Source organism: Mustela erminea, chromosome 16 (assembly GCF_009829155.1).
Source record: "Mustela erminea isolate mMusErm1 chromosome 16, mMusErm1.Pri, whole genome shotgun sequence".
In the NCBI taxonomy this organism is placed as follows: domain Eukaryota; kingdom Metazoa; phylum Chordata; class Mammalia; order Carnivora; family Mustelidae; genus Mustela; species Mustela erminea.
In genome coordinates, this window is record NC_045629.1 from 11,467,516 (window position 1) to 11,482,448 (window position 14,933).

At 36.9% G+C, this 14,933-nt stretch overlaps 1 protein-coding gene across 3 annotated transcripts in view; it reads right to left on the bottom strand.

Moving 5' to 3' along the window:
* The window catches only part of LOC116575549 (cytochrome P450 7A1), a 45,512-nt gene continuing 30,579 nt past the window's right edge, over positions 1–14,933 (bottom strand). Inside the window, exons 2-7 of one of the 3 annotated variants that reach the window (XM_032316922.1) lie at positions 8,146–8,262; positions 6,221–6,461; positions 4,821–5,398; positions 3,053–3,183; positions 1,479–1,654; positions 1–670 (exon numbers count right to left, since the gene is read on the bottom strand). In XM_032316922.1, coding sequence (XP_032172813.1) covers positions 371–670; positions 1,479–1,654; positions 3,053–3,183; positions 4,821–5,398; positions 6,221–6,461; positions 8,146–8,225 — 1,506 coding nt within the window. In that variant the 5' untranslated portion in view covers positions 8,226–8,262 and the 3' untranslated portion in view covers positions 1–370. Of the gene's footprint in view, positions 671–1,478; positions 1,655–3,052; positions 3,184–4,820; positions 5,399–6,220; positions 6,462–8,145; positions 8,570–14,933 lie in introns of those variants that run through there. The other 2 variants (XM_032316921.1, XM_032316923.1) reach the window with 2 other exon arrangements.

A 14,933-nucleotide genomic window follows, 5' to 3' on the forward strand; every position in this document is an offset into this window, starting at 1 on the left:
AAAAATAAAGCTGTTTCCTTAGGAAAAAAAAAAAGATAAGAACCTTTTGCCAATTGGAATATCTTCATTGTGGAAAAAAAAAAAAGACATTTTCCTCTGAAAATAATTTCAGTGCCTGGCTAGATGAACATTCACTGACTTATTCAAATGAAAACATATCATTGTGCTTCTAGAAACAAGGGTTTTTCACTAGCACAGTCTGAGATAGCATCTGGAAACTGCCACCAAAATGTTTAGATTCAGAAGCAAGCATCCAAGTATGGAGCTGGACCACGCTGACTCAGTGCCACCATTGCCAAAGGCGACTGTCCATGATGGTGTTCTGCAGGCTGGTAACATCATCTCATGTCCTCTGCTTCCAACCATATGTTCACAAATGTTTGAATTTATATTTAAACTCAATATCATTTAATGGTGGTAAAACGCCCAAGCCTGCACGGGATTGGTCCAAAGGGGGACATTTAACCTGGCTGTCCACAAGCTCCAGTTCAAAATAGGAAAGCATCAGAATCAAAAACTGTTTGATTTCCTGGACAGCAAATATTCTTCCCGGACAAATTGTTGCTCCTGACCCAAAGGGCATGTAGTAATACTTTAACTTTACTCCATTACTATAGAAGGTGGTCTTTGTCTTCCCATTTTCATCAAGATATCGATCGTATTTAAAGGTCTGCAATAAAAATACAAAGAGAACACAACTATAAGCTAGTTCCAAAGGAATTTATCTGTTTCTTGACCTGGATGCTCCAAAGAATAATTTTCCTTTTTAATCCAATCTAATGGCAATTTAGCAAATTCCCCACTTCAACTCAGAAATTAATAAGGAATAGGAACTTAACAAGAACTGAGGGGAACATAAAAGGCTTTATTATACCTTCCATCCTGCCTGGGGGACTATTTCCTCCATTAGGGCAAAACAAGAAGGAAGAGTTCAGATTAGAAACTAGAAGAGACATATATATTAGCCTCTAATTTCCTGGATTTGGGAGCAGGCAGTTATTAAGCGAAAAGAAAGACAACAGCTTTGTTATCATGATCGTAAACATAATCTAGCAGAGCTGATGCGATGACAAGTATCAGAAATTGTAAAGTTCAGACCATCAACCAATTTTTCCAAAATTTATGAATATTGCACAAAAGTAAATAGACAATGCCTACGGCTTCAGTGGTTAAAATCAATTCTGCAATAGTAAATGTCCTCATAATTTTAAAATTTTATTTATTTATTTATTAGAGAGAGAGAGAGAGTACACCTTTGGTGGGGAAGTGCAGAGGGAGAGGGAGCGACATAATCTTAAGCAGACTCCCAACCGAGCACAGAGCCCAACATGTGGGGCTCCATCTCATGACCCGTGAGATCATGACCTGGGTCCAATGTGTAAGTGACTAAGCCACCCAGGTGCCCGGGTTAATTTCCTCTTTATTTCCATCTGGGTGAACATCACCTGGATATTGAGTTTTGATGAACAGTCACTTACCAAAGGGTCTGGGTAGATTTCTGGATCGAAATGCATCAACTGCGGGTAAAGAGCTATGATGTCATCTTTGCGGATGTTATAGGAACTGTCCTGGAGGTGCAAAGTGAAGTCCTCTTTGGCAGTCCGGATGTTCAGGGAGGCACTGGAAAGCCTCAGAGACTCCTTGATGATGCTATCTAAATATTTTTAAAGGACAAAACGAGGAGGAGGAGAAAAGGAAGAACAAATCAATTATTTAAAGACCTCCTAATATGGAGTCTGAAATACTGCTAAGAGCGTATGACACAAGAACAAACTTGTGAACAAACTAGGGGAAGCTGGCCAGATAAAACTTTCCCGTTTTTTTTTTTCTGTTGCCACTACGCTGTAATCAGTGATTCACTTGTGTCTGAAAGTCATTTTTACCCGACAATCTGAGCTTATAGTAATCATTTCATAAAGATATAATCTTTCTGATCATCAATAACAACTAGACTTTTATAACTTTATGGAAAAATAATCTTATTTCTACATGACACTAGACATCTAATACAATTGGAGAAATCAGTAAAGCACCTATGTGAATTATTCAAAGTTTATTGCTTCTGAGATTTAATATACTGATATCATTTTCATACAGAAATGTTTTTCCAGATGTTTAACGCCACTTCAGTTCAGTGTTTCCAAGACCCCATTTTCATGATTATGCCCCCTGATGGTGTATGATAATGCCCTACTGTCTGGTAAAGATGTAAAGGGGCAAAAAGAACCACCCTGCAAATAGCTGAAATAAGCAGATACAATGAGACGGTCTCGCCCGACCTTCCAGCTTCTAACATTTTAGCGGTCATGTTTTAGGTGATCATCATATGACCGTGTGTAAAATCATAACATGTTAGCCCTTTCTTTTACAAATGAGAAAAGCAAGTCCTCCCAAGATGAGTGACATGTCTGCGGTCTTCCGTGGTGGGCAGAACCCAACCTAGAACATATGCTTCTGGCCTCACGGTCCCTTCCACTAAGACCTGCTGCTTCTAACAACATGCATGGGGCTCTTTCCTCAAGAGAGAAGTCGCAAAACAAAAAGAAAACTCTATATCACTATAAAAATAGAGTACTTTTGTATTTCTGTAAAACATAGAGATGCAAAAATAAGAAATGCAAAATAACCATCTATCTCACCACTCAACCCATACAGCAAATCATGGTGTCTTGATGGTACTTTTTCCTCCTTTATTTCATGAAAATGAGTAATATGCCCCTATTAATCATAACATCCGTGGTAGGGATAATAATAATAAAGAAGACAGAGTAGGGCAGGGCAGAGAAACAGTTGAGAAGGTAAGGTCAGGAAGCCCACATTAACTCTGTATCTGGTTTCACCATTCCATCCCATGTATGAACTTAACCTTTCTGTGTCAATTTCCTGATCTGTTCTATAGAAACTAGTCACCAGTCATAGGATTGTGGTGAGGATCAAACAGGACAACGCATAGGAAATACTTCGCTTAATGCCTACAGGTAAGTGCTTAATAGATAATTGACGATTACTATTTGTGGAACACAGGAAATGAAATGTAACATAGTAAGCATACCTAACACGGGCATGTCATTCAGTTGCATTTGATTCAAACAAATAGGACTGCCGTCAAAGCTGATTTTCTGGCCAGCGTTTTCTAGTGTTTTATTCACTTCTTCAGTAGCAGCTTTCATTGCTTCAGGGCTCCTAGCAAAAGTGGAGAAAAGAAGAGATGTACAGAAAACAAATGTTTTCTACACCAAAAGATCAGCAAATGGATAGATGTTTGCCCCTTCTTTTAACTAGGCGGTCAAGATACCAGAGAAGGTGGGAGAAGGACGTTCCCAATTACTTTTTACTCCTTTTAAAATTGTGTTAAGTCCTTGGATATTAGCAAGAATTGTTGCCTTAAAAGATTTTGGGGGGGAAAAAAGGATTTTGCAACACAAAAGTAAAACTTTGGCCATATTTTATAAATAAATGATCCTAATAAGGATTAAATGGTCAAATTAGTCATATACATAGCAATTGAGAAGGAAAATTGCATGTGAGATAACAATTATAAAGGATTAGCTTACTTGCAAGTGGATATCAAAATTTACTCTTAAAACCCATACCATGATTTCATGTAGAACAACAGTTTTTCCTTTCTTATATTGTTCTAGCACTTTAACTTGTAAAACAAATGTTTAGTGCGTTTTAGTGCACGGACATTTACTGGATCCTTAGTGCCATGGGGAAGGATTTATATAACATGACTGTAGTAAATTCAGTCTCAGAAATGTTCACTGATAGGTGTATGTGTGACTGTCATAAAAGGGCTACTGTTTGTAATACTACACTGATGTCATAGCCTTACTGAAAATATATGAATTTATTCTGGATGGAGGTCTCTCAAGTAAAAACTTGGGAAGACATTTAAATTTGAGACAGATTAGTACTGGGTTTTTATATCTGATATTGTTTCTAATTTTTTTTTTTTTTGAGAGAGAGAGAGCACACACTCACAAATGCATGAGTGGCAGAGAGGGGCAGTGGAAGAATCTTGAGCAGGCTCCATGCTCAGGGTAGAGCCTGATGTGATGCTGGCTCCCCTAAATACTTGTTACATTAAAGACATAAAAACTATCAGCTGTCATTGGAAATTTGGCTTTCCCAATGCTACAGAGTAGTAATTTTGTCTCCATGTGAGACTAACCACGCAATTTAACCAAAATAATCCAATAAACCATTTGAACATCAAATTTCCAAAACATTAACACTTTGGAACACAATCATGTTATGTAAAGTAAATGCTGCATACAGAGTTTTTGTTGCATACATTTAAAAGGTAAAATCGAGCCAAAGCCCATCAATAATAATCAGTAGGATTGATCCGTAGCTATCATAGTTGGTCAAAGAAACACTAAGACAGAATTAATGGGGTAGAAACAAACTGTTAATACACAAACAACTAAGGGTAGGCACTGCTCTCTCTCTGTCCATGAGCCAGAATCACTTAAATACATTTTTATGATTATGAAGACAGAATTCATCAATTTAAGTAGGCATGTCATGAGGAACAGCCTGGGGATTTCACGCCCAGGTGGCCCGAACTGACCCTATGCAGTGCATTCTTTCCCCCTAGAAAGGTCTCTGCTTTCACAAGATGTGTGTCCCAGGCACGGTTGCTTATAGTTTTGTGAGGACTGGATGAACTGATACTTGTTAAACATTTATAAAGTAAATGTCACCTTCTTGATCGATAGCATGATAAAATACCGTGACTTTTTATTTTTAGTTAAAATAGCAGCTTTTCTACTTTCAATTAAAATAAAGAAATAAATGGATAGATTGCTATTTACCTAATCATTTGAAATAAGCTCCAGAAAGTCGCCGGAATGGTGTTTGCTTGGGACGCCCAGAGGAGAGCAAGGTGTGTCTTAGCCTTATCCATGTCGTCTAAGGTGGAAAGCATGTCATTCAGAAACCTGACCAGTTCTGAGATACGGTCTCTCTTTCCGAGGTTCTCATGCCTCAAGCCCTCTGCCAGCTTTTCCCTAGCGTGATGTGCGGTCTTGAACACATGAATAGGGAGGCCTGCTACCAGAGCCGGAAAGATTTTGTCAAATTCCTTGAAGTGGTCAAGGTTATTCAGAATGAGTCCTTTTTGTGCATCTTGCCCTGTAAGATCTTTGCCAAAGAGAGTTAAATACCCAGCTTCAAACATCACTTGGTAGCAGAAGGAATACATCCCTTCCGTCACCCAGGCAGACATCTTTGATTTAGATACCAGCGGACGTCGCATGACAAGTTGGAGGTTCTCCATCATGGCTTCTGTGAGGGAATTCAAGCCATCGCCCTGCAGGGTTTTGATGAAAGTTTTATTTATATTATCAGTGGTATTTCCATCACTTGGGTCAATGCTTCTGTGCCCAAATGCCTGATGACAAATGAAATGTGTGAAAAGAAGAGATTAAACTAGATGCAGTGCTAGAAAATGGCTGAAAAACAGATTAGATACTTTCATAATTCTCTACTTGTTAAAAACAGGACAGGAGGGAAATTGGCCTTTGCACATACAAGTTCATAGCACTTTCCAAATAAATGGCCAAATCCTACCCTTCCTGGAAGGCCAAGTTGAAATTCCAGCTCTTCAGAGAAATGTCCCTCAACCATGCAAGTTGCCCATTTTTTATTTTTCTTATGCTGCTGAATCTACTGGCACGTTAATTTGGTATTAATCCATATTTGTCTGAATCATCAGTTCTCTTCTATATTTTTTGCTAAGCGATGTCAAAATATCCTGTCACTTGCTTAACAAAATTAAACTATTGTGTGGCAAAAATGTGGTAAAACAATTGTTCAGTGATCACTTTCCACCACATGTGCTCTGGGAATTATGTAGATAACTGACACGGAGATAACTAACATGACAGTTATGGAGATAACTGACATGGCTGACACTAAGGCGTTTGTACCTGTCTTACTGATACAGCACCATCTGGCTCAGTAAAATATTTCATTTTTATTTCATCCCAGGTGATTAAAAAATGACAAATCTATACCTATGTTGACTTTTGAAACGATTATTACCAAGAGGTTCTGTCTAATTGGATTCATTGTATTTCTAAGAATCTCCATGGAAGGGTAACTCTCTTCAGTATCTCTATTTTTAAGTCTAAGAACATCAAAAGGCTAAATAGACTGACATACTAAAAAATAGAAAACAAGCAGAATGCTGTATAAATGGGAAACTGGTTACCTTTGCAGAAGTACTGAAGTGAAACTTTTTCCAATCCAAGTATTTTCCATGGCACAACACCTTCTGGTATGACAAGGGATTTGTGATGAAGTGAACATAATTTCCCATCAATCTGCAGGTGAAAACGTGACCATGTTTCCTTTGATTTGCTCTCAGGAACTCAAGAGGATTGGCACCAAATTTCAGAGCACATCCCAGGTACGGAATCAGCCCATTCTCCAGAGGTGGTTCACCCATTTGTCTGTAAGACACAAACATATGATGAGAATGGGAAATTACGAATTTTTTTTATTTACACCTGATTTAAACTTTTACTACTGACTTAAAATTTCAAAACTCTACAGTTATAGGTAGTTCTCTTGTTGATGGGACCCTGCTCTTCTACTAAAATAATGGGTTATATTAACCTAGTAACATGATATGTTGGTAAAAATGATTGCTAAATCCATCCATCCATGCATTCCACAAACACTTATTGGATGTCCACTGTGTTGATAGTCACTTTTTCCAGTGATGAGGTTAAAGGATCAACAAGACTAACAAGATTCTGCCTCTCAGTGCAGATGAAGCTACATTCCAGTGTTCATATTTTTCCTAAACATCATTTGCCTGAGTCTCTCAAAATGTTTTATTTGATTGTTTTCTTTAAAGATATAGAATACTGAATTGCAGAGAAGATGGCAAAATTGAAGTTTTCAAAATCTTCATAGTTTAAAGATATTATTATTCTGTAATGATTCTTGAAGATAAGAAGAATTTTATTTGAGAAATTAGTTTATTTTAAAATGAAATTAGGTAAGATAAATATTGACAGGATCACCAACTGTGATTCAACACTCTTTCATGCTATTTTATATCTCTTTTTTTATTGAAGTATAGTTGACACACAGTCTTTCATGCTATTTTAAGTGTTTTTATTAAAGAATATTAATTTTCCATCATAAACTGATATCCCTCTTGACAGAACTACTTATCTTAAAATAATTATGTTCATTTTATGAGTTCAAAGATAAGTAAGGTTAACTAAAACTAGAAATTATTAAGCCTGAATTAAAATACCTTAAAGCACATGCATACTCACACACACACACACACACACATGCACCCCCACATACACACACCAACTTGTGAACAAGAGATAATACATAGAATTCTACATAGCTGAAGATATGCTGTGGGTAATTTTATCTTTTGGAGATTGACATAACAGAACACTGACATAACCCTCCCCAAAATACTCTTTGAGCCAATCAGAGGGTAAATAAATATGGCTATGTATGTTACCCTATTTGTATTTCTTGTCTTCTTGAACCAATTATAAATAAATGACATACAAATAGAAGTGATGTTATCTAAATTTAGTAGTTGCCCAATTTACCATAGTTGATTATCATTAATAAGAAGGTAATAGAATGACCAATGCAGGCTCTGTGCTCTTGTCCAAACCTAGGCTGAGTCTATACAGTGCACAAGAACTAGCCGAGAAGAGAATATGCATTTAGTCAGAGCATCTATTTAATCCTCATGCTGGAAAGAAACTTTTTCCAATGCAGATCCCACTTACCCCTTGTAACCTTACTAACCCAGACTTCTTCTTTATATCCACCCAGAAACATACACAGAGAATAAAATTTTCTTATAAAATTTCTGTCACCTATGTTTAACAAGTTTGTACATTTTTGCATGACCATGGGTATGCCAATACTAGAAGGGAAGCATGGTCATTCAGTCTTTTGTTAGATGTAATAAGATGCCTTTTCGAATTTTTAAATCATATTTTAAATTTAAAGTTCTTTTGGTTAATAAAAGGAAGAAAATGCTAGTGAGCATAAGTACAGAACACCCGATTTATTATATAACAATGAAGGTAAAAGAACTTTAAATGAATGAACTAAAATGCGGCTTAAAGATAAAACTTTCCTTACCTTCTCCTCATTCCAAGAATAAGCCATAAACAACAGCACACTGCTACAACAATCCCCCAGATCAAAGATATGGTCATCATTTTGCAAATCTAATGCAAAACTTCTGAGGAGGAGAGTCTGTGATTAGAAAGGTAAGGATGTCACTGAATAGAGACTCCAGCTAGACTTATATAAGGTAAGATCCTACATTTGAGTGACCAAAGCAAACAATTAACCATTTGTTCATCCTATTAGAAAAAAAAAAATAACTGGCCTTGAACTAAGTCCACAGGTATCAGAAGAGGTTCCAAAACAATCAGAGACCTGCAATACTTGATAAGTTGAAGGTCTCTCAAACAGATGCTGACTTAACATTCAGATCTGGTAACAACAGCTAATTTTGCAAGTTTAGTTTCATGCTTATGAAAAGGACAAAACATAAAATGTTCAAGGTGAACATATCAAATAGCAATGTAAAATATAATAATCTGAAGAAAAATAAGCATATGATATTGTCAAGCTAGTGGCTGGATCTTGTTACCTTTTGAAGAAGAAATCAATTTAAATGATTAACAAGAGATATGGCGGTCAAGTTCAAAGGAAAGAGAACTGGGTGAAAAGTTTCTGCTGCTTCATGTTTCAGAGCTTTTACAAAATCATAGATATTTTACTATATATAGTAACACACTACTTACCTAACACTCTTAAGAAAGTATCCCCCGTAAGTTGATCTTCCAATTAAAGTGTTTATTTTAAGCATCACAATTTTATCAACCATTTTTGCTAATTGAAAATGTTTATTAATTTTTCTAATTGTTAAAGTAACACAATGTCCTTTCAAATCATTTAGGACAAAGTGAAACGTATCTTGGTAGAAAGTGAAAGCCAATTTATAATTAACCTCCACTACTACTCTTCACTCAGAAGCAATAACTGTTAACTATATGGTATGTATCTTTCTGAATTTAATTTCAGTGTACTCATATACATTACTTGAGCATCTATTCTGTGCCAAGAAATCTTCAAAAGTATTCTGGTTATGGGTGTTAACAAAATGGATGGATTTCCTGCTATAATGGAGACTATTTCAATAGAGAGATATTAAAATGTGTTATGATTAAAACAAAATGTGGTGCAGAGAGTACTGAGGATGAGAGCAACTTTAGATATGGTATTCATGGAAGAGCTCCCTGAGGAGGTGACATTGAAGATCTGAATGACAAGAAATGATTAATCAAGTGAAAATCAGAAGTAAGAGAATTCTAGGGAGAGGGAACACCACATGCAAAGGTCCCGAGTCAAGCATGAGCTTAGTGTGTCTAAGAACCAGAATGAAAGTAAGAGAGATCAGAGCAGAGGCACTAAGGGGCAACTTGGTTAAGGTATAAAGACAAGAACTAATTCAGATACAGTGATGCTTTAGAGTTAGGAGAGACAGATTTTGGAAGGCAACAGGTCAAAATATAAGCTTTAGTCTGTAGATTGCTGTGTGTTGTCAAGTTGACCTGGAACATAAAAGAGTCTGAAGCTGGCAAGAAAAATCAGATTGGAAATAGAAATCTCGAGTCTTCAGTTTTTGGATGGTATTGAAAGCCAAAAGACCTTGTAAGATCACCAAGGAAGAAAATAAATCCCAGGAAAAGAATAGAGTCCAACACCAGGACACAAAGTACTCCAATTATTGAGGTCAGTCAGAGAGCAGGAAAAGAGGAGATAGGTAAGGAAGAACCAAGAAGAAACCCAAGAAAATGTGGTGTTATAAGAAGCAAGAGGAGAATGCACTTGAAGTTGAGAATGAACTGCATCACATGCTACTTTGAGGTCAAGAAATATAACAAAGAAACTTGGATTTGACAACATAGATATAGTTGGTGAGTCTCAAACACATAGAGATGGGTTATATTGGATACTTTTTTTGTTTTATAACATTAAAAAATAAATGCCACATTATGGACACTTCCTGTGTGTGTGAGAGAGATTCTTTATGTATGTATATGTCTCTTTGCTTTTAATATGTGTATAATCTCCCATTGACTAAATCAGTTAACTGATTCCCTACCGATAGACATTTGGTTTGTTCCTGGATTTGGGCCATAGAATTCATAGAATAATCTCATGGTTTTTTTGCCTCCTTAAGCAGAGACCACAAATCTTTTTGTGTTTTGTGATTTATGATAATTATTAATATCATTGTATGGCGATACATAGATTTCTCAATAAACAGTTTTTTTTAGGGTTTTGTGCACATTATATATATTTAGAATGATGTGCTTTTTTTGAATTACTGTTTTTCTCTATGACTCTGCAAGCTAAATTTTACATACAGGATATCACAGTTGGAGAAAGCACCAAACTAATATCTGAACAATTTAACCCTTTAGAGTCACCTCTCAAACAAACAAATGAAAACAAACAAAACACCTAAAGGAAAGGGGACGTGGGATCTCTAAATATCATTTTGCAACCTCCTGTGAATCCATAATTATGTCAAAATTAAAGATTTTCAAATGGTACAAGAGAAATACATTTGTAACCCTGGGAAAACTTCCTTAGGTTTTTGTGTCAGAACCCTACAGACTACTTTCAAATACTGCCTGGTTAGTATTTATCTCTATTTTCCTTACCCTGATCTATCCCTTTAACGTCTTCACTTACTATTCATCTTCTGTACAACAAAAGCCCAGGAAACACACACAGTTTCCTTCAGCTGGCTGAAGGAAAGCAATGACTTGAATATCAATGTTCCTATTTTTTTCTTGTAATATATGGTTTATGTGTTCCTTTTGAGGATGTCACTTCTTACTGCTGTCACATGTCCGCATAAGGATCCATTACACTCCTAATATGCTTCTAATCTGATAAGTGGGATTGTGGATAGATGCTTGTTACAGTTGTCAAAACTATTAGTAGGCTTCATGGAAGTACGTAAAGGATTTCCTGGTGAGACAAGGGTGTAAATCTTCATGCATGGATTTTAGGACATCTCAGGGTGCTCAGAGAGTATCAGGTGTTAAATAAATGCTAGCTGAGGTGGAAGGTCCTTTTCTCGCTTGTTTATTCTCCATTACGTGTCAAAATGTGAAATTTGTTTTCTCTTGCTCCCCTCTCTCTCTCTCTCCACAATCACACACTCACTCTCACATACACACACATATACACCCATACACACCCACACTCACACTGAGCACCTACTCCTTGTGTCGGGCACTGCAGCAATACTGGGGACACAGTGGTAAATGAGACAGCCATGAACCCTGACCCTGTGGGGCTTCCACTGCAGTGGGGGAAAGAGTAAGTACCCCGATCCACAAAGAAGGATGTTCTCCTTGCCAGAAGGCCCAGCAGGATAATTGAGTTTTATCTAAATGCTCTAATCCTGGGACGCCTGGGTGGCTCAGTTGGTTGGACGACTGCCTTCGGCTCAGGTCATGATCCTGGAGTCCCGGGATCGAGTCCCGCATCGGGCTCCCAGCTCCATGGGGAGTCTGCTTCTCCCTCTGACCTTCTCCTCGTTCATGCTCTCTCTCACTGTCTCTCTCTCAAGTAAATAAATAAAATCTAAAAATAAATAAATAAATAAATAAATAAATAAAATGCTCTAATCCTCCCATTGCCTGTCAATTTCCTCTTTTAGAGAGTAGCATAGACTACATGCTCACTGATGTGCAGGAAACCCTTGTTCTGAACCTCAGAGAATGGAGGGCCTGAGTCCAAGGCTCCATCACCATGAACAGATGTATACAAAACAAGCAGACAAGCAGAAAGCAATAAAGAACAACTAGAACTACCAGCTTCTGTAGACTGATGACACATTTAAGTGCAGTAAACATCATTTACATAGAACTTACACTTCACTACGATTGCTTTAAATAAAATGAGCTACGAATGTGGCCAAACAGTTGAGTTCAATAAGTTGTTTTCCAGAATTTACAAGTCAGACAAGATTGCTTCAATTAATGCAATGCTTTGCATTTTTTTCAAGAGCATTGCTGGACTCCATCCATGGACTAAAAATGCACATCAGTTTCCTAATTCAGGGCGTCAGTGGGAGATAAAAATGGAATGAGATGGTGAAATTTTGTTATGATTAATTTGGGGCTTTTCAATAAGCATTTAGGAAACATACCTGTTCACATTTGACCCATATCATCTATTCTCTTTTTAGAAAATAAAAATCCCAATTATTTTATGGCAGATATAGAGTATCTGATTCTCAAATATGGTTTTGAATCTTAAACACATGGTGTTGAGGTTGCAAATGCCTAATACATACACATGTGTCCATTGAACAAATACAGTTTCACAAGACTAGAGAATAAGAAGGTGTTAAGTCCTGTCTCAGAGGACTTAACAGAGATTCACGATGTTTTCACATTAGTTTTAAAGTTTTTACTTTTTAAAAGCTTCTGACATATACTTTCCTACTTGAATAATCAGCTCAGTTGGGCATGGCAAGTATTTTAACTATTTTGAAGATGAGAAAAGTGTCACCTGGGCTCCTGGATTCTCCTCTGCCTCTCCCCTCCACCTTTCTCCTGTGCTCACTCTCTCTTTCTCAAATAAAAATATTGGGGCACCTGGGTGGCTCAGTGGGTTAAATCCTCTGCCTTCAGCTCAGGTCATGATCTCAGGGTCCTGGGATTGAGCCCCGCATCAGGCTCTCTGCTTGGCAGGGAACCTGCTTCCCCCACCCCCTTCCTGCCTCTCTGCCTACTTGTGATCTCTGTCTGTCAAATAAATAAATAAAATCTTTTAAAAATATATTAAAAATAAAGATGAGGATAGGGACATCTGGATAGCTCAGTTGGTTAAGGATCTGCCTCCTAATTTCAGCTCACATCATGATCTCAGAGTCATGAGATTGAACCCTGTGTTGGGCTCTGTGCTCAATGGAGAATCTGCTTGAGATTCTCTCTCTCCCTCTCACTCTGCCCTTCTCACCAAGGAAGCATGTTCACATGTGCTTGATCTCTCTCTTTCTCTCTAAGATAAATAAATAAATAAATCATTAAAAACGAAGATGAGAGGGGCACCTGGGTAGTTCAGTCATTAAGCGTCTGCCTTCAGCTCAGGTCATGATCCCAGGGTCGAACCTCTCATCAGGCTCCCTTGCTCAGCCAGGAGCCTACTTCTCCCTCTGCTTGTGCTCTCTCTCTCTGTCAAATAAATCAATAAAATATTAAAAAAAAAGAAGAAGATGAGGAAGTAGAGGGGTTGGGGGTTTAGTGGCTAATGGTGCATAGCTTGAAATAGTTCAAATATTGGAGTGGAAGCTCAAATTAAATCTAGGTTTGCATTCTGACTGCCACTGACTAAGTATATACCTTTGAACAAGGTGCTCTCCTCTCTAAGCCTTTGCTTTCTTACCTGTAAAATAGCGATGGTTATAGTGCATGACTCATAATATCGATATCGAAGTGAAATAAGGCAATGTACATATAATGTTTAGCCCAGCGCTTGGCACAATCTGAGCTCCAAAATGTTTGTTGTAATTATTAAGTGGTAAATCTAGGACAACCCCAGATTCTTCCGAATTGAAGCTCAGCATTCCTTCCCTACAGCTCAGAACCTCAGAAGAAGTTCATTGCCATCAGAACGTGCCAGAGTACACATTTAGGAAAGAGTAAGCATGCCACCTACCCATTCAGATGTAAAATTAATTCATCAAACATGTTTCAAACACTCAGTATGCAGAAGATGCTATCAGGTAACGAGGGAAAGATGAACAGATCATTTACAAAATATTATTTCATGCATTCATTCATAGTAACTCAGCACCTATTTTGTGCAAGGCGCTAGTTAAGTACTGAAGATACAGAGGTAGAGAAGACAGGAGCTGAGACTTTTTCCACTTTTTTCCCCACTTTTTACTTGCTATGAATAGTACTACTATGAACATTCATATTCAAGTTTTTGTGTGAATTTATGTTTGAAATTTCCTGTGTATATAGCTAAGATTGGATTTGCTCGGTCATATGGTACCTCTGTATTTAACTTTTTGAACTACCAAACTGGTTTCCAAAATGGCTGCACCATTCTACATTCCCAATAGGAATGTCTGAGAATTCCAATTTTTCCATATCCTGGTCAGCACTTACTATTAGTCTGTCTTTTTTAAGTATAGCCATCCTATTGGGTGTGAAGTAGTACCTCATTATGGTTTTGATTTGCATTTCCTTAGTAACAAATGATGTTGAGCATTGTTTTATGTGATTATTGGCCTTTAGAAATCTTCCTTGGAGAATTCAAATCCTTTGTTCATATTTGTTTTGGATATTTTGGATCTCTTACATTTCCATATGAATTTTAGAATCAGGTTATAAATTTCTGCCCAAAAAAGTGTAACTGGGATTTTGATAGGGATTGCATTCACTCTGTAGATCAATTTAGAGAGTATTATCATCTTAACAATATTAAGTCTTTTGGTCCATGAGCACAGGATGTTTTCCCATTTACTTAGGTCCTTAATTTCTTTTGATGATGTTTTACAGTTTAGTATAGAAATTTCATACGTTTTTGTTGTTGTTAAATTTATTCTTGTTATTTTATTCTTATTGGTGCTGTTGTACAAGAGGTTGTTTCTTAATTTCATTTACAGATTATTCATTGCTAGTGTATAGAAATAAAGTAATTTGAGGATGTCGATTTTGCATTCTATAACTTTGCTGAGATTATTAGCTTTAAGAAATTTTTTATGGATTTTTTTAGGATTTTCAATATAGAATATCATGTCTTCTAAAAATAGAGGTAGTTTTCTTTTCACATATGTCTGTCTCTTATTTCTTTTTCTTGCCCAAGTACCTTGCATA